The sequence below is a fragment of the Gastrolobium bilobum genome, unplaced genomic scaffold (genome assembly GCF_033153095.1).
Source record: "Gastrolobium bilobum isolate Gb01-03AN ecotype WA unplaced genomic scaffold, APGP_CSIRO_Gbil_v1 utg8480, whole genome shotgun sequence".
NCBI lineage: Eukaryota > Viridiplantae > Streptophyta > Magnoliopsida > Fabales > Fabaceae > Gastrolobium > Gastrolobium bilobum.
The window spans coordinates 178,941-199,454 of NW_026899605.1; the positions used below are offsets into that span (position 1 = coordinate 178,941).

The 20,514-nt window shown below is 32.5% G+C and overlaps 2 protein-coding genes across 2 annotated transcripts; both read left to right on the plus strand.

Annotated features, from left to right (window-relative positions):
- Positions 1–4,909: 4,909 nt before the first annotated feature.
- LOC133291906 (cryptochrome DASH, chloroplastic/mitochondrial) lies at positions 4,910–10,883 on the plus strand. Its single transcript, XM_061490261.1, has 13 exons — positions 4,910–5,345; positions 6,131–6,270; positions 6,382–6,603; positions 6,706–6,831; positions 6,969–7,043; positions 7,443–7,559; positions 7,649–7,695; positions 7,924–8,000; positions 8,199–8,274; positions 8,606–8,675; positions 8,834–8,957; positions 9,832–9,881; positions 10,500–10,883. Exons 1-13 carry the CDS (start codon positions 4,910–4,912, stop codon positions 10,713–10,715), a joined length of 1,776 nt encoding a protein of 591 aa, XP_061346245.1. The 3' UTR covers positions 10,716–10,883.
- A 1,450-nt stretch (positions 10,884–12,333) lies between these two features.
- Positions 12,334–17,312, plus strand: LOC133291885 (uncharacterized protein At2g24330-like). Its single transcript, XM_061490232.1, has 6 exons — positions 12,334–12,567; positions 12,999–13,272; positions 13,770–13,914; positions 15,511–15,620; positions 16,050–16,476; positions 16,644–17,312. Exons 2-6 carry the CDS (start codon positions 13,012–13,014, stop codon positions 17,069–17,071), a joined length of 1,371 nt encoding a protein of 456 aa, XP_061346216.1. The 5' UTR covers positions 12,334–12,567; positions 12,999–13,011; the 3' UTR covers positions 17,072–17,312.
- The last annotated feature ends 3,202 nt before the right edge of the window (positions 17,313–20,514 follow it).

Genomic DNA, 20,514 nt, shown 5'->3' on the forward strand with positions numbered 1-20,514 from the left:
CTTCAGGGACAGGGACATGTAACTGAAGCCGCGCCAATATTAATATTTCCTTACATGACTGGGCTATGACCCAAATGGATCTGGATCGTGAAAATTCAAGTGATCATGTAATCTGAAGAATCATAACCATACAAAGGTAGATTAATGGTAAAAAAGGAAGAGAGAAAAAAATGATAAAATAGGTAGTTACGAAATTATAACTGTTGATTTATCTTTGTATGATTATGATCTTCCCATATGACCATATCATGTTTTTTCACAGATTAGAGGATCTATTTCCTACCCAAATAGGCCCAACGCCATTTTTTTTATTATAGATTATTTGTACAGCGAAAAAATGACTCGTGAACAAAAATATTAATTCTTTTACGAGATTGATGTTTGTTATTTTAAATGACATAAATTATATCATTTTAGGATAGAGATAGACACAAGGAATGAAAATTATAGAGAAAAAACTGTTTTTTTTTAATTTAAATTTTAAATAGAAAATATTATTTTATGTCTATCTCTCTCTTAAAATGACATAATTTTATGTCATTTTAAATGACAAACACTTTTTCATTCTTTTACACCATTTTTTAAGATATTTTCTGTTGGAGAAGTGTTTATCATTCTAAATAATATAATTTTGTGTTATTTTTAATAAAACTACATTATTTTAATGTATTTTGTCATTTTTTCTTTTTATAAAATTAAAAAAAAATGATGGAAAAAATATAAAAATATATCAAAACGATATAATTTCATTACAAATAACATAATTTTATATCATTTAAAATCATAAATACTTTTCCCATAGTTTTTAAAACTCAGTTCACTATTTTTAGAATTAATTTTATCAAAATCTAAACCTAACACACTATTCCGTAGTCCGTGATAAGTGATTGGTCTTTCTGGAGACCTCATTCTTAAAACAAGACATTAATTAATGCATGTCGTATATAGTTGTGCCATGTGTCCGTAACGCAAGATATTAACTAACGCTTGTAATGTATAGTTATGTCTGCGTCGGTGTTATTATTGTCTTTAATTTTAATCATCCTATTTAATATTCTAGTGCTAATTTTATGGATTTTTAAAATTAATAATAATAACTCATATAATTGATGAAACCATTATACCAGATTTTGTCTCTAGAATTGGGATTTGTTGATATTAAATTGGTAATTTTTTTATATTATAGGCAATAATTTGTGACTTAGTAATGGATAACAAATTTTTTAAAAAATTGTGTTGTTTCTTGATTTATTTTGTATTCAGCATTTATATTATTTTAAGATTTAAATAAAAGTTCAATTTTGTTTTTATTATGCTACATATTATTTTTTTAATACATTAATCGGATCCATAAATCTATCAAGATAATTATTAATAAGGTATTTACTTAAAAATACGGTCTCGTACATAAAGCTTATTTACTTATAATTTCTAGCTATTAGCATTTGTCCATGGAAAATTTCTTCTATAATCCTGCGTTACTGAAAGTTCAATACATTTTTAATTAAATTTAGAAAAAGTAGTATAAATAACTTTTACCACTTTACCAATTTTTTTTTATCGATATTCACTCTTTATCCCATTTTCCCCTAGTTTTAATATAAAGGATATTTGGTAGGAAAATTTTATTTTGTTGCTTAGGGAAGTGGAGATGGGATTCAAGAGAGACCATGTTTGGTAGGGATTTGAAAAAAATTTGCCTACGAAATTTGTTTCCATGAAAATGTGATTTGTGTGTAAAATCGAAGGCAGAATACCACTTTGAGAGTTATATTCTGATTTTGCCGGCAATCAAAAATTTGAGTGCAAAAATATAGAAAAAAATATCCCTCAAATTGGGTGCGAAATTGTGGACAAAAATATCCCTCAAGGGTTATTTTTGTATTTTCAATTCATTTTCCAGCAATATTTTATCACTTTACCCATTTTTTTTATCGATATTCACTTATTCTCACTTTATCCCATTTTTTCCTATTTTTAATATAAGGGGTATTTGGTAGGAATTCTTTTTTTGTTGCCTAAGAAGTGGGGATGGGATTCAAAAGAGACTATGTTTGATAGGGATTTGAACAAAAATTGCCTAGGAAATTTATTCACATGAGAATGTGATTTGTGTGTAAAATTGAAGGCAGAATACGACTTAGAGGGTGATATTCTGATTTTGCCAGCAAACCAAAAATTTGGGTGTAAAAATGTGAACAAAAATATTTCTCAAATTGGGTGCGAAATTGTGGATAAAAAATCCCTCCAAGGTTATTTTTGTACTTTCAATCTGTAATATCCCAGAAAAATAATAGTAATTTATAATACAATAAATTAATAATAGTAATAAATTATAAATTAGTAATAATAATAATGGGTGATAAATTGTTATTATTTAATTGATCATTATGCTTTAATGTTTGATTATTTGATTGGTAATGTTTGATTGGATTAGGATGAGTCAACAAACATAAATTGTTTAGATATGATGACTCAACAAACATAAATTGTTTAGATATGATGAGTCAGCATTGAGTCAGTAATGTATAAGTCCTAAACTTCAACTATGAATAGAGACCTAGCCTAACCAAACCAATTCACTCTCCTCTACTACTCTTTTTCTCTTCTCACTCCAAAAAGTTTATTTTAATTATTTTCAATCTTTATATTTTTTTATCAACCGGTTCTCTGCCCCAAATTACTCTTTTCTTCTAAAAGTTAGCGAAAACGGAGACCAGGTAATCCTAATCCCTAGGTATTTTTAGATTATATTTTATGTCAAATTTGGTATGTGTAATCCTAATCCTTAGAAGTGTTATGTTAATTTTATATGAATTTTGATAGGATAATTATGATCCTAAATATATCATAGGGCTATCTTATATGAAATATATTGCATGTAATCCTAATCCCAGATAATTGTGTTGACCTGTATATATAATTACGTTCCTTATAAATTCGATTTTGTTAATAATTACTATCTGCTAAATGTTTTCTCAATTTGCTTCTGCCGAACTCGGAACTGCATGTGTACACCTCGCTGCAAATTTTTTTCGGTTTCTGTGCAATTCTTTAAATTGAATTCAAATTGTCGTTGCTTTTATATATGTAAACATTGTTCACAAAACAAAACTCTCCTTCTCGATTTTTGTGCGTCACTTTCCATTAAATTAGATGCCTGATTGGTTTCTTTCAATTTGCAAATTAATATGTCCTTCACTTTTGCTTATATGCATATATTTGCAATGATATTTTTCTCGGTTTACGTGATCAACCTATTTCAAATACATGCTTTCAGTATATGTTGTTAGTTACAATTGTTTCTTTTGAATCCTGTGCTTTATTTTATAAATTGAGGCACTAAAATATATATATGTTTTGATAAATTAGAAATTAATTGTTAGTTGCAGAAAATAGATATTACATATATTTGAAATAAATTGAGGAATTTTGTTATGTTTGTATAAAAAAAAAATTAATAGTGGGAGGATAGCTTTGGGATGGTACCTCCCAAAGTGATGAACACAACTTTTGGGCTTTATGCCTCCGATGTGAAACTGATGTGAAAATGATTATATCCGTTCTTCCCAAAGTGGTGTCTGGCAGGGTTCCCCGGGATACTAGTAGCAACTTTGGGAAGAGGTGTGCACACTAGGAAGATGTGAATTGATTATGGCCAAAGTGATTTGTTTGTGACTGGCAGGGTTTCCCGGGTCACAAGGTAGACTGGCAGGGTTCCCCGGGTCTACCATGGTTCTCTTCTCACTAAATAGACTAAATGGATTAAATAAATATTAATATAATTAATAACAAGTTGACATTTGATTCGAATTTTTGAGTTATATTATTTTATTGGATTATCATGAGTTACATTCTTTTTGTTTATTTATTTATTTATTTATTTTTGTACATCGGATTTGGATTACCAGCTTTGCTGACTTTTGTGTTTGTTTAACTGCAATGATCCTTCACGGGGGAGCAGATTTTCAGTGAAGCATGTTGCAAAGGATGGGGCTAGCTGTGGGCAGCGAGGATCACGACTCGGATATTATATTTCTAGCTAGTTTCTAAGTTTAGAAATTTTATGAGATTTAAATAAATGCATAAGACATATTTCCTTTATTTAAACTTTAGTCTTTGGTTTTATTTTTAATGTAATAAATTTAGCCTTGCACCTGTCCATAGTACAAGTGCGGCGGTAACACTTTCCAAATTTGATTATTTTGAACTTCCGTTGTTATTTACAAAAATTATTGAAATTATTTATGCTATTATAAATTGTTAGAATTTGGGGTGTTACACAATCCATTTTTTCAATCATATTTTATCACCAACCAAAAATAGACTCATGAAACTTAAACCATTTTTTCTGATAATATTTTGGCCTATCAAATATAAATATATATATATATATATATATATATATATATATATATATATATATATTTTAATTTTTTCAGAAAATCTACTTTCCCATAATATTTTCAATAATTATGATTCCCTCGTAAAATATATTTTTTCCTTTACCAAATCACCTGATAAGAGTAGGTACTCAAGACATGCACTCCATCAAACGATATTATTCTAGCTGTTATTCTTATATTTAACTGTTTTATATTACTATTTTTTGCTTTTCTGTTATGAAAGATTTTTTTTCCATCTTTTTTTTTTTTTTCCTTTTTCATCAACAGAATTACACGTATATTGAAAATAAAGTATACAAAGTTGAAAAATGAAATTACCACTTTCCTGACCAAAACAAAATAAGCTACCAATTTGATGTAGGAATAAGTACATCAATAGGATAGGATAGCAATTTGCCACGTCGAACCTAGTTTTGTTGTCCACGTGTCATACTTCTAACTGCATGATGTGTCTTTATCTGTCTTTTCCTTTCACCCTATGCAAAATCTATCTAACATTGTACATGGCCGTTTTCCTTAACACGACACTTCCATTCCTTTCTCCAAAAGCCACCATTAATTCATCCAAGTTCACATTAACGTTAATCTTATCAAACTCAACAACAAGAATTCTGCTCCCAAATCGCTTCCGAGCCATGAACTTGTGCGCCAAATCCCAACCCGTATCTGTCTCGTCCTCTTCATCAATATACCGGGTGCCAGAACAAGATGCTAACGACATGAACCTTGTGGCTGACCAGACATTTCGAAGGTACATGTCCAACAACAAGAGGAGTGGCAAAGGAACAGCCATTGTCTGGTTTAGGAACGATCTCAGAGTATTGGATAATGAGGCTCTCTATAAGGCATGGCTTTCCTCCGAAACTGTATTGCCTGTCTACTGTGTTGATCCTCGACTCTTTGCGACCACTTATCATTTTGGATTTCCAAAAACCGGTGGTATTGTTTGAATTCATATTCACCTTTCTCTTTTATGTCCTTTTTGAGCTTCCTGATATTGTTGGTGTTATGCATCCCCCACATAACTTCAGTGCATTTTTTGGGGAGTTTAAATAAAGTGGTAGCTCTTAGAATATAAGAAGGGAGTTGTTAGAGAGATATAATATAAGATTATGAGCCTTCACTTAATGGCTTAAACTTTTGGTGAATTGGCTCTTTACTTGTCGAGTGAGTTTGATCCTCACAGCTTCATTTTCTAGTGAAATTAAATCAGCAAAATGTAAAACTAAAAGAAATGGCCGCCTGCTCTTGCATGAGTAGTTTGTTAGAGAAATATAATATAAAATCATTGATAATTTGTAAAGAACCAATTCAACCCAAAAGCTTAAGCTGTTGGGTAAGGCTATATTAATGATTTTATATATATTACACGAGAGCCCACTGGGCTTGAAGGGTGGACGATGCACAGACCCACTTACCTGTGCGAAGAAAGAAATTCCATTAGAAAGAAAGTGGGGGACGATGAGGATCGAACCCGGTACACCGAGGCTCTGATACCATGTAAAGAACCAATTCAATCCAAAAGCTTAAGCTGTTGGGTGAGGCTACATTAATGGCTTTATATATCTCAACATTGTTCTTCACTTAATCGCTTGAGCTTTTGGATGAATTAGTTATTTAGTGAATGTTTAATTAGCATTTGGATTTTAAAAAGTCTTTTTGGTTTTATATTGTATAACTTCACTACCTCTTCTGTCTTCATTGTGGTATGGTTTATTTGGCAGCATTGAGAGCACAATTTCTGCTTGAATGCTTGGCTGATTTGAGGAAGAATTTGATGAAACGGGGACTTAATTTGCTTATTCAACATGGGAAACCTGAAGATGTTCTTCCTTCTCTGGCAAAAGCTTTTGAAGCTCATACAGTAAGTCTTTGAATTGAAAACCTGTTTGATAAACGAGTTCTAATTGATGGAATTTCAAGCTTTTCTGACAATTGAAGCTATAAGGTTTATTAATGAATATGACTTCGTCAGGTGTACGCGCAGAAAGAAACTTGCAGCGAGGAGCTGAATGTTGAAAGGTCAGTTATGAGAGGTCTTCAACAAGTGGTAATACCACCTAAGGAATCCAATGGTGTGACAATTTCAAACAATGTCCCCAAGTTACAATTTATTTGGGGTACCACCATGTACCACCTTGATGACCTCTCTTTTGATGCTACTTGTTTGCCAGATGTGTATACTCAATTTCGTAAGGTATGATATTTTCAATTGACATTTGTATGTAGATATATCTGATTAGAAGTGGTTTTCAATGCTACTTATACATGCAATTGCAAATGGGATCTAAACTTGCAGATTGTTGAAGCCAAATGTACCATACGCCCGTGCATCAAACTTCCAGCATCTCTTGGACCTCCTCCCCAAATTGAGGATTGGGGTTGCCTTCCTTCGTTGGAGCAGCTGGGACTTTGTTCACAGAATGTAGGTTTTATCATAACTATTTGTAGACATTCTTCAAGATTTCTACATGCTTTTACAAGAAACTTGACTCTTTTGAACTCAACTATGAAAAGATAATATATGTTGTTCTTTCCTTTATTTTCTTCCTCTTGATGTAGGTTAGCAAGGGGATGAAATTTGTGGGGGGTGAAACTGCAGCATTGAGCAGAGTATATGAATACTTTTGGAAAAAGGTCAGACTCAGAGGTTATCTCAAATTGACAATGTAGATCCAATTTATGTCAGGTCAATGTTGCTGCATTTGGCTATTCTGTAAATAATTGGTTAGTTGGAGATTGATCTTTTATTTGTTGGGGGAACTGAAGGTTCAGAAGTGATCTTTGATAATGAAAAATCTTCTATTTATGAATTGAGTGTATATCACATGCATCATGAAATGAAAGTGTTACCAACTTACCATATATATAACTTGATGTGATGGGTTTGCAATAGAAGAGGTTCAAATTAAGAATAAATTCATTACATTCAGGACTCTAGTAAGATTTTTAAGACCTAAAATATAGCATTTTCGAAAAAATAATGGCAGCCTTTGTTTGGTTATCTAATGCACTCTTTAGATTGAACATATGTAGGATTTGCTAAAGGTATACAAAGAGACCAGAAATGGGATGTTAGGGCCTGATTATTCTACTAAATTCTCACCATGGCTTGCCTCGGGAAGCTTGTCTCCTCGTTTCATACATGAAGAGGTTAAAGTTGGCAATGGTTTCTGTTTTGTGCATTACATGATATCTTAAAAATGAGACTGCTTTGACAAAGCTCAGATTGATCTTTATAGGTGAAGAGATATGAGAATGAAAGACTAGCAAATAATTCTACCTACTGGTAATACTTCATCTTTCTTATTTATATGTATCTATATCATATTTTTTGATGGCATAGCTTAAGGAAGAAAAAGAAATACAAGGAGAAAAGCTTAGTCCTGTGATCTATGACAACTTTTATATCTTCATGAAATTTCAGTAATATTAGACAGAGTTAAAAGAGAACAGGTTTGACGTCTTACTTACTCTCTTTTTGGTTTTTCTCTTGAACCCATCTTAATTTTTTCAGGGTTTTGTTCGAGTTGATATGGAGGGATTACTTTAGGTTTTTATCAATGAAATATGGGAATTCAATTTTCCATTTAGGTATGGATTGGTTGAAGTCTTTGATGCCTCTGGTATTTTATAGAGTTATGGTTTATAACTTCTGCTGTTTTTATTATGGTGTGTTATCCATAGATAGCAGTTGTGAAGTGCAAGTCAGAAAATGCATCTCTACAGAACTTTTTTTTGTTAAAATCAATTTGTTCAGATTACATTCTTATAATCAGTTTTTCTTTTCAGGTGGCCCAAGGAAAGTTCAGCACAATTGGAGCCAAGACAAGAATTTGTTTGAATCCTGGAGGGATGGTCGTACAGGGTACAGATTCTATCAGTGTGTTACAGAATTTTCTCGTTTAATTTGTTTTAATACAACTTTCAAGTACTTCTTCATAAATTATGATTATGAGTATTTTTAAATTCAAGTAAAATATAAAAAGAAGTTATAAAAGAAAATATTTAAGAAAAAAAGTTTAATATGATAAAAGAGCTATACATAATTTTAAACCTTTTTTCATCCCTCCACTTCTCTGTCGAGACATAGGCTATTCATTCATGTACTGAAAAGTCAGACCATCTACATGTGTATTTCCAAAGTAAATTGACATTTTCTTCAACTCTTTTTTTTTTTTTTTGGCACAAATCTTTAGGTATCCTTTGATAGATGCCAACATGATAGAACTATCAACTACAGGGTTTATGTCGAACCGGGGACGACAGGTGAACCAGAGTTCATGATTGTATTTCTACAGTATAATAATTTTTAGAAAGTGATACAATATGATTCATGAATCAAATTAGATAGTATTATATTTTTCTGAGATTTAGAACACACCTTTTGTAACTGAAGCAGGATCCTTGATTACCTTTTTTGACAGATTGTGTGTTCTTTTCTCGTTCGTGATATGGGCATAGATTGGCGTATGGGAGCAGAATGGTTTGAGACATGTCTTTTGGATTATGATCCATGTTCTAATTATGGAAACTGGACTTATGGATCAGGTAAATATATTTGGATAACTATGCTAATCAACTAATGCATGACTGTGCAAGAGTGCATGGAGAAGTAAGCCTGCATTTTCCAAATTATTTATCTTTATTTTTTAATTTAAAATTTTTTATTTTGATATCCAGTGTAATCCTGTAAGCCAGTGTGTGCCCTGGAAACTACCAGGCTGTAGTAGTACTGCAATGTGAAATAACTAATTCAGGCATTGCATAATTTGTTAACATGGCCAAGTTCATCAATAGTATTATTTGGGGGAACACCGACCAAAATGTCACTGTTCACCAAGTTTTTTACCTAAATGCCACGCAAACAGTGTTATTTTTCAATCTGCCACGGGGGTAAGTTCGCTACCAGGTACAGCGAACTCAGTTTGCTGACGTGTCACATTTCTAGTGGATAACAAGTACCAAGTTAAAAAAAAAAAAAAAAAGTCGGGAGTTCGCTACCCCGTGTAGCGAACTTTGTGTCCACTAGAAACGTGATACGTCAGCAAACCGAGTTCGCTACACCGGGTAGCGAACTTGCCTCCGTGTCAGATTGGGAAATAACACTGTTCGTGTGGTATTTAGGTAAAAAACTTGGTGAACTGTGGCATTTTGGTCACTGTTCCTTGTTTGGGCCACTCAGATTCTGTTGCTAGTTGGAGATTTGTTGTTTGTATTTGTGTATATTATTAATTAAGGAGTTATGATTGCCACAGAGAAAATAGAAGAAACGGATACATTAGACTGCTGTCAAATGTAGGTAGCTACCTGATGATTACTGAAAAGAAAACACACATTTCATAATATGCCATGCCCACATTACTGTTCAGTTCATAAATTTCTAAACAAATGAAGACTATAATCCTTGCTGTTTTTCTGTTAGGTGTTGGGAATGATCCCAGAGAAGACCGTTATTTCAGCATCCCAAAACAAGTAAGTGGCTATAACGAATTTCAATGTTTCAGAACGCAAGATTTAACCAAAGTGATCCTCACCTTCACTAGCAAATGATATAACTCTAAAAGTAGTGTGTACTGGGTGTTGTTGATTCCTGAAAGGCGTCTGATCTGGGTGCTTTGTCGGGTTTAAGGAGTTATAGTGTCATTATAATCTTACGTAGACTAACTTCTCTTAAATTTTATCTTGTTAATGTTGTTAGATGGTGGCTTATGAATGATTTAATATCTAATACACCTCTTCAAACTAGAGCTCTTTAGGTGATATTTAACTTAAATATAGAAATTGTGATCACTTGGTCATAAAGACTTTAATACCATGTCATATACTAATTCTCCTAAAATCTTAGTGAATGTTTATGAATGGTTTTACTTATATAACACAATCATAACAAACACTTGTAGCTTTAAGGTTGCTTCTTTCAGGTTGAGTGTACGATCTTCAAATTTGAAAGGCCCGCAATGGAGGGATACTTGATATGGTGTCACATAGTACATATTAAAAAAAGAAAAGAAAAAATCCAAGTGAAACATGGCTTTAGTAGTGTGAATTTAAAATTTGATATTGATGGGACGGTATCTTTCTTTTTTTTAGGCACAAACATATGACCCAGAAGGTGAATATGTTGCATACTGGTTGCCACAGTTACGAACACTCCCAAAAGATAAAAGGAACTTTCCTGGAAATTTATACATTCGTCAAATTGTGCCTCTCAAATTTGGAACAGCTACTAGACACAATAAGGAGGACAAGTCCCTTGGTGCAAGAAAAGCCAATTATAGAGGAAGTGAAAGATGGAACAGGAGATAAATTTGGAAAAGAGAAATGTCCTTGAATGATAGCATAGGGTTGTTGTCACTCCCTCGTTCTGTTCCCTTGGTCTTAGAGGCTTTGCCCCTTCAGTGTGTCATAAAGATGAAGTTTGATCCTGTTGAAATTTAGCCTTTCATATTTAAATTCATTCTCATTGATACTTGTTTCTGGTTACATTGTTTTCTTTTTTATATTCAGTATAGTTTAGATTGGTTTTAAAATTGATTCAATTCAATAAAAAATTTTAAACTTTACTTTTTTAAAATTTATTTGAATTTTTCAGTTTTCATTAAATTGGAAAGATTTATGAATATTCCTAATAACGACAATAATTAAATAATGGAAATGACATTACAATTATTGTACATATAAAAAATAAAAAACTTTTGTGTTAGAATGAATAAAAAACTTGTTTGTGTTAGTTGTTGTTAGTTGTCCTAAAAACTTCAAGATCATTTTATACATATATAAGTTATACTTTTAATTTTAATAATTATAATTCTATATAATTGAGTTTAGATGTAAATAAATTAATGACTGAGATTTCTTATAAGATTTCTTATTTTTACTAATCTGTTGAAAATATTTTGACCTGCAAATTTTAAGGAGGCTTAACTGAAATAAAATTTTATTTAGGGACGTAGTTAAAATCTGTAAGAAAAAACACATGTAAATGTGAAAATTTTAAAATGAGTAAATACCTTTTTTGGTCCTCAGTAAATTTTATTATGCCCGTTTCAGTCCCTAGCAAATAAAAATGTCCATCGTGGTTCCTAAAAAATTCAAAATAGATCTATTTAGTTGAAATCGTGGTTCTTCACAAATTCAAAAAAGACTCGTATTAGTCCCTAAAAGGACTAAAATGGATCCATTTTAAATTTTTTAGGGACCACGATCGGCCTTTTTATTTGCTAGGGACTAAAGCGGCATCGTAAAATTTGCTGAGGACCAAAAGATGTATTTACTCTTTTAAAATTGAAGCGACAATGTGATTATAAAATGGGAAATGTGATACATACTTATAATCATTTAGGCTTCTCGCTCTTAATATTTATTTGGTTACCATCAAATCAATAGCAGCAAAAAAAAAAAATTAAATTGATCGAACATGTAAGGAAAATTTGTAGAAAAAGAAAACCTGTATTATTTTTTTATGAGAAAATATATTCTTATCTTATAGGAGAGTATTTTTCTCTTCACATACATTGATTTTGGTATTACTTTTTTATTTTATTTTTCTATAGTAAATAAGTCTCACACGTAATTGTGTCTATTATCTCCAACATGAGATTAATAAAGTTTTTTTTTATGGGTTTTATAAGAGTTATGTTGTAGGAAAAGTGATTGTGTTATTTTATAGAGATTCGTTTTGCGTGCCGAAGTTTTTTTTTTTTTTACTGTGGGCCCCACAAAATGTTGTGTGTGTAGGAAAATTTTTGTGGTCATATAGATGATAAACCCTTTTTTTATATGTAACATTATACCATGCTATGTTATCAAAAAAAAAAAAAACATTATACCATGCTACAACAATGATTAAGGTATCGTGGGATTTCTCGGTTTCATTGGTTATAAACTTATAATTTATAAACCTCGCCTGTCATATATGGTTTTCTGATACCATTTCTTTGGGCGGTGAAAAATTGGTACGGGGATTGAGTGGCATTGAAGTATTTGTTCTAAGATTGCAATTTACAACCCTCGTGCTGCGTGTTTACATCGATCGTGTGTGAAAACTCTACAATTCCCTAATTTTGAATCCCGTTGCTTCCTTCTCCTCCAATCCAATCCAATCGTCTCTGATACTTGTGAGATCTTAAGTAACACATAAGATCAAGCAGAGGAGGAGGTATATTTCTCGGATTCACGTTCTTCCTTCGTTGATCTCATACTTTCATTTTCTTTTATTCAGCCTCATAACCTTTTTTTCGCAATATTCTTGACTTTTTTCTGATTATTCAATTTACGGAAGAAATTTCTTAATTGACATTATATACCATGAATTCTCCGAATATTATTGCTCTTGTTCAATCTTCATGCCCTCAATTGCACGTGTTACCTGTTAGTTGAGTGGATTAGTTACTGAATTGTTCTAGCCAAATGTGAAATTTGTGCACTTACAGCAATCTGTGTATACTGTGGTTAATAGTTATTGAATGCCCTAATTGTAACATATGTGTGTATGTATGTATGTATGTATGTATGCATACCACATGGAGATTTTGTTTTCTTGCGAGTGTGATTGATCTGCTATTTCATGACTTACACTTGCTTTGCCAGGAAACAAAGGGGGATGGCTGATGAAAAGGCAGTTGTGGAAGGTGAAAAGAAAGAGACAAGTCCTACTGCTGCTGCTGGTAATGGGAAGAAGAAGCGCAAGGGATTTATTTCCCGAATTTGGAATGGAATATTTAGGTTACACGGTGATGATTTTGAGAAGAGACTCCAATACATTTCTAAAGAGGAAGCTGCAGTTATTGCTAGAATGAGCAGGAGATCCCGATCCTGTAGGCGGATATCCCGGAATGTTATTGTACTTGCTGTTATGTTTGAGGTGAGGTATATTTTTAATATAATGGTCAATTATACTCCCACTGAACATTTTGTTGTTAATAATTCATTCCGTTCTACATTTCATTGTTAGATTGACATGTATTTCAGTTTATCATATTTTGTCCTTTAGACTTGATATTTTAGTGGTTTCTGGAGAAGCTTTCAGTTTTTCCTTTGCCAATGTGAATATTTAAAGGAATTAACATTTTAAACTCCACTACCGGCAAATTAATATTATCTTACTGTGAGTTTTTTTGGGTTACTGTTTAGGACCATAAGAGCTACTTATTTACACTTTCACGGGTGTAGGGACCCAATAATCAATCACAGTGGTTATTCAATTCAATTTATTAGTTCATTTTGGTTATTCGCTTTGACTGAATAACCAATTAAGCGGTTATTTGGTCTCTATCCATAAATAAGTTACTAAACTGTAACTCCCTTTTTTTAATTTTAATAAATTTTTCCATTTTTTCTTAAAATGGTTTCAACTTTCAGGTCATTGCTGTAGTTTATGCTATTCTGACGACAAGATCAATGGATATGAATTGGAAAATGAGGGCAATCCGGGTTTTGCCAATGTTTCTTTTGCCTGCATTAGCATCCGCTGGTTATTCAACATTTATCAGCTTCACAAGAATGTGTAAGTGTCATGAGCTTAACCCTTTACATACATATTTTGCAGAAGCAAGAGTACATTTTATTTCTTTCTTTAACAATCAAGGCTTCAGATGTATAGTTTTTTCTACTGTCATTGAGTTTACTTAGTTTACTTAAGTGTTGTAAAGAACCTTGGGATACACCACTCCAAAAGCTAGCTCAAAGGGTGGGAGTGCCCAAGGTCTTATAAACTTCGCATTAGTTGCCTATACAACCAATGTGGGACTATATATCTCAACACGCCCCCTCACACGAGAGCCCATTGGACTTGAAGAGTGGACAATGCACAGGCCCACCTACCTGTGCAAAGAAAGAAATTCCACTAGAAAGAAAGTGGGGGGCGGCGAGATTTGAACCCAAGACACGAGGCTCTGATACCATGTAAAGAACCTTGGGATACACCACCCCAAAAGTTAGCTCAAAGGGTGGGAGTGCCCAAGGCCTTATAAACTTCACATTAGTTGCCCATACAACCAATGTGGGACTATATATCTCAACAAGTGTTACTTAACCGACAATTGTCATCTATAACAATGTAATCCTAACTTTTATTTTGTAATTCTCTCGACCGATGCCGCCTTGTGGTCTGATACGAACCTTGGGAGAGCTTCTCCCCAAAAGTAGCTTGTGAAGTAGGAAAGCCCAAAATCTATATAAACCCCACACCAGAACCCTTTATTTTCGATGTGGGATTCCAAGTCCCATATCTTGCAACTGGATCGTAACATCCCAACACATTCCACAGCCCCGGTGCCCACTCGGGCTAGCATGGCGCTAGTTTTTTACTAGGGTGAACATTGCAATGTCAGCGTCACCAGTTGCGCCGCTCGATTGCAATTGGGAGACATAATGGAAACTATGATACCAGTTGATATGAACCTTGGGAGAGCCTCACTCCAAAAGCTAGCTTGTAAGGTAGGAGACATAGTGGAAGGCTCGTATACCAATTTATACGAACCTTGTGAGAGATATATAAACCCCACACCAGAACCCTTTATTTCTGATTTGGGACTCCATGTCCCATACCTTGCAATTGGATTATAACATAGTCCTATTTATGATACAAGTCCTATTTATGATACAGTTTACAATTGGAAAGAGTTCTGAGTTCATCGGTCTCATTAGAATTGCTGCCATTTTCTTTATGTTTTTTTTCCCAACAAGTTAGGATGGAAAAGCTTCAAAAGTGAGTTTTTCTGCCAATAACTGCATATCAACTTCTCTGAGCTAATGCCTTCAATAATTGTTAGAGCCAGCGGAAAAGTCTATGGTTTAGTACTCTCCTGGATGAATGATTTTTATGAAATAATTTCTCCATGCTGTCAAATTGATAGCTCCGGTGTATTCTGCACATGCTGAATTGTAGGTTGTAAAATTCATTTAAAGTTCCTAATTTCATGCATTCATGTTCAAACACCTGAATTGAAACTTGTATGTAGAGAAAAATGCTTGAAGGAGCAATATTGGATTCCAAATGCAGTTTTTGAACAGGCAACTAGAGTTTAGAATTTGATATACCAAATGAAAATAAAACTCCCATATTTGTTGGAATTTTAATTTATAATGTGTGATTTTATAGGCGATCGCAGGGACCAGAAAATTCTTGAAAATCTTCGAGCTGAAAGGCAAGCAAAAATTGATGAACTCAAAGAAAAGACAAATTATTACACTACTCAACAGCTCATTCAGGTGATTGTTTGAAGCCAGGCTTTTTACATGGTTTTCAATACACCTTTATTTGATGCTGCTTGGAGCAGACAAAATCATTTTGGGGACGCTGACTGCTAATTTTCAGTAATATCAAAATCTTGAGTTGAAAGACACAGTGCATTATTTAATTTTTCGGAATCCTATCAGAGTTTGATGACATAGCTCCTAATTCTCAATTATGTTGAAATTTTTTATACATGACATTCATATTCCAGTTCTTTGTTTTTTTGGAAGAGCAAAAAATGTGAACATATGAATTAAATCACATACTACTGGAATCAAAGTTCCTTTATTTCATTATGATATAAGCCCAGGTCTGTGCTTTATACTGCATTACTGAGAGCGGCATTTGATGGTATTTGTTGCCCGACTTTAATGTTATTGTGTATTATGTTATGATCTACTCAGAGATATGACCCAGACCCAGCTGCAAAGGCAGCTGCTGCAACTGTTTTGGCATCTAAGTTGGGTGCGGATTCTGGTTTGAAAGTGTACGTTGGAGATGAATCCAATCCCAGTGCTCCAATGGGGAAGAGCAATGATGTTGAACTTGTGCAGTCCACTGGACTCCGAAACCGGAAACAAGTTAACTCTAGATCCACTAGTCCAGGGACAAACGCACCAAATTTTGCTGATCAACAATTAGTTGGTTCAGCAGGAAATGATCAAACTCAGACTTCTGAGTATAATCAGCTTCTTGTTGTTGAACATCACCAACCTCAAAGTTCAACCACACAAGATGGAGGATGGATTGCACGAATTGCAGCGTTGCTTGTGGGTGAGGATCCAACGCAGTCTTACGCTCTCATATGTGGCAACTGCCATATGCATAATGGTAAGGGGGCTGGATTTGATGTTTTCTGCTTTTGTCCTTCTGCGTTTATTGGAAAAAAAAGGAGACGATTATACTTATACTAGTGCTAGTTTTCTGTATTCATCAATGTTAATAGACGAGTACAATGGCAAGAAAAAATATATTTTTATCTGCTTATTTACGTTCAGGTCTAGCTCGGAAGGAGGATTTCCCATTTGTCACTTACTACTGCCCGCACTGTCATGCCCTGAACAAACCGAAGCAATTGGATGAGCATATCTCTGGTCTTACTCCCCTAAACATGGAACCTCCAAAAACAGACGATGATGAGGCAGATAAAAATGCTAGCACTTCTGCAGCTGAGAGCATAATCACAAGTGATAGTCCCGTAAATGCTACCGCAGCTGAGAGCATAATCACAAGTAATAGTCCCATAAATGCCACCGCAGCTGAGAGCATAATCACAAGTAATAGTCCCGTAAATGCTACCCCTGAGATTGAGGAAGTATCAGAAATGGCTAGTTTGGAGGAGAAAGATGATGAGATTGAGGAAGTATCAGAAATGGCTAGTTTGGAGGAGAAAGATGATCAAAAGGGCAGCCTTTCTTTGGGATGATATGTCTTGCCCCTTGTTTAGGGCACGGACTGACATAAAGGGGAGGAACTTTGCAATTGTATTCCTTGGTTGGCTTTGCATCAGGAAGAGTGCTGAAATGCTTGGGATACATCTTGTGATTTGTGATACATATAGATTACATGTATTGTTTGAGTTACGGCAATTTCGGCATTTTTATTTTTATTTTTTTTATATATAAATGTTATATTGTGATAGTGTTGTAATTTGAAACTTGGATTGTACCTGAAAGAAATTTTGAAAACTGGTTTCATCTCCATTTTGTTTAATGGGTTTAATTATTGTGCATTCAGCATTCCCAACCTTGAGCCCATGGGCTATAACTTTAATTTAATATTAAGGACTGAAGTATTTGAAAACTCCGAGAATGCTTGGTTTTATTATTATTTTCATTAAAGTTTAATAGTTATTTTAAAGTTAAAGTTAAAAAATTAAAAAATAAGATTACCAAAAAAAAAAATTAAAAATAATGTTAAAATTGTTTGGTGATTATATGATTTAATTCTCAAAATTTACTTTCCTTCTCTATTTCCTTTTCTGAGTTCACAACACGGACTCCTTTTTTCTAATTGTGGTAGTGACCAATGGCAAAGTGGCTAATTAGGTATAGATTCTTCAATGAAATAAGATGACTGGGGAGGGGAAACTACAATCTCTCATCAAGGTATTTTCTATTTGTGGTTGTGACCAATGCCATATTTTCCAATTTGTTGAATTTTCTCTCGCACGCTGCCATGTCATTGATCACCAGCGGTCATTCTCCGTCGCTTTCCCAAGGCCTTAATGGATTCCGTGGCACAGGATCAAAACATCAACAACAATATTGGAGATGATGGTGATGGGTTTGAGGGACCCTTAGACATCCGAGTTGATAAGAAGCAATTCATTATCTATTTTTTCTTCATTGAATAAAATTATTTTAAAAAGAGTTTTACTCGACTTTTCCTTCTTCTTCTTTTTAAAAAAGCAGCTGAAAATAAAAATCATATTTAATAATGGAATTCAATTTTCTCATGTTACTAGACATAACATAAATATCTCGTACTATAGACATTTGATGTAGTGAAATTTACCACCCATTAAAAAAAATGGTGGCACTATTTTCAATATGAAAATGATATAAGATAACTCTTTTGGATAAAATTGAGATACTGATTTCTCTTTAATAATTTGTGTATGTGCTGGTACTTAATAAAGTTTAAAGCATATAGAAAGAGAGTTAATACAAAATAACTTTATTTATGTATTTAAAAAAAGGCGAATTGTTATATATACTTTTTATACATTTCAGCTTCAACGAAAATCAATATATGCTTTGTGCGGCACTCCCCCGTTATTTGATCTGATTCATCTGAATACTTTTCTACTCGATTTTTATATTATTTTTTTTGGTAGAGTAGCATGCTAGCAATATATTATGAGAAATATTTTCTTATATTGTGACTTAATAAGAGGTGGGTCCTATATTTATTATAAAAAAAAATTTACAAGTAAATTAAATAGTCACAATATAAGAAGACATTCCTTACATAATATAAGAAATATTTTTCTGAGTTTGTAATTATATTTTCATCATCAAATTTTTTTGATCATTTTTAATTAAGAAATGTTATTAATTATTAGTTTAAATATTAAAACAAATTGGATCAATAAAAAATGAGAAAAATTTATATTTATAAATTTTGGGTTTGGTGTTTGTCATTTTAAATGACATAAGTTATGTCATTTCAAGAGAGAGATAGACACAATAAATGAAAATCATGGGAAAGAAAGTGGGTGGTTTTTTTTCAAAATTTAAATTTTAAATAAAAAAATTATTTTGTGTCTATCTCTCTCTTAAAATGACATGACTTTATATCATTTAAAATGACAAACACTTTTCCCATAAATTTTTTGTTTATAAACTACATTATATACTTTAGGTAGTACATATTACTTGAATATATAGACAAAATGATTTCTGCAGCTGCTGCACCTACTGCAAGCCAAGATCCGCGTCCGGATCCTATTTTATTTTTTTAGAGTTGTGGGATCCACTTTTCTGTGTCAGCTGCAGATAACACTGTCTACGGCAGCTGCAGAAATGTTAAGCCCAAATATATATTACCCCATGTTGCTTGAGTATATATTACCCGTAATACATAATATAATTTATAAGAATTTATAGATAAAGGATATTGTAACAATCAACTAATGTTACTATCAATGTTACTACCTGTAATACCCCATATTTTTATTAATAAAATAATAATAATAATAATATAATAATAATAATAAACTATAAATTAGTAGTAATAATATATATATATATATATTTATTGGAAAAATAATTTTGATACTTTGTAATACTCTAGGTTATTAATAATAAAATAATATTAATATATATGTATATATATATATTAGATGATAAATTATGATTAATTGATTTATTAATTGATTGGTGATTTATGTATTTATGTTTGATTAGTAATGATTAATTAGTAATTTGTTTAGATATAATGAGTCAACAAACATAAATTGTTTAGATATGATGAGTCAGCATTGAGTCAGTAATGTGTAAGCCCTAAACTTCAACTATAAATAGAGGTCTAGCCTAACGAAACCAATTCACTCTTCAACATTTCTCCTCTACTATTCTCTCTTCTTAGTTCAAAAACTTAGTTTAATTTATTTTATATTCTTCTGATTACCAACCGGTTCTCTGCCTCAGATTACTCTTTTCTTCTAGAAGTTAGCGAAAACAGAGACCAGGTAATCCTAATCTCTAGGTGGTTGAGGATTTGTTGTGTATGAATTTTTATTGGGTGTGTCCTATTCTTTAGGTAGTTATATGTTTGATATATGTAATCCTAATCCTTAGAAAATTTTAGGATGTTTTCATATATTATATGTAACCCTTAGGGTATTTAAATTAAATTATTTTAACCTCTAGAAATTAATTGGATTAATTATTAGATTTTGGCTTTACTCTAATAGATGTGAATATTTGAATTATGATTTGGAAAAATTATGATATGACGATTGGATTTGGGTTTTACCCTTTGAATTTTGATTTGAAAAATTATGATATGATGATTGGATTTGTGTTTTACTCTAGTAGATGTTAAATGTGAAAATTATGATATTGTTGGATAACAGATTTGGAAATTATGATATCATTGAAAGATTGAATTTGGAAATATACTCTTGATTAAATTGATGTGGAAATCATGAAAACTATTTGACAATTATGAGAATCGTGACAAGATTGAATTGATTGTGTGTGATTGTAATAAATAATAGTGGGAGGATAGCTTTGGGATGATACCTCCCAAAGTGATGAACACAACTTTTTGGGCTTTATGCCTTTGATATTTATTTGATGTGACAATGATGTTTCCGTTCTTCCCAAAGTGGTATATGGCAACAGTGGTTATTTCCCGGGG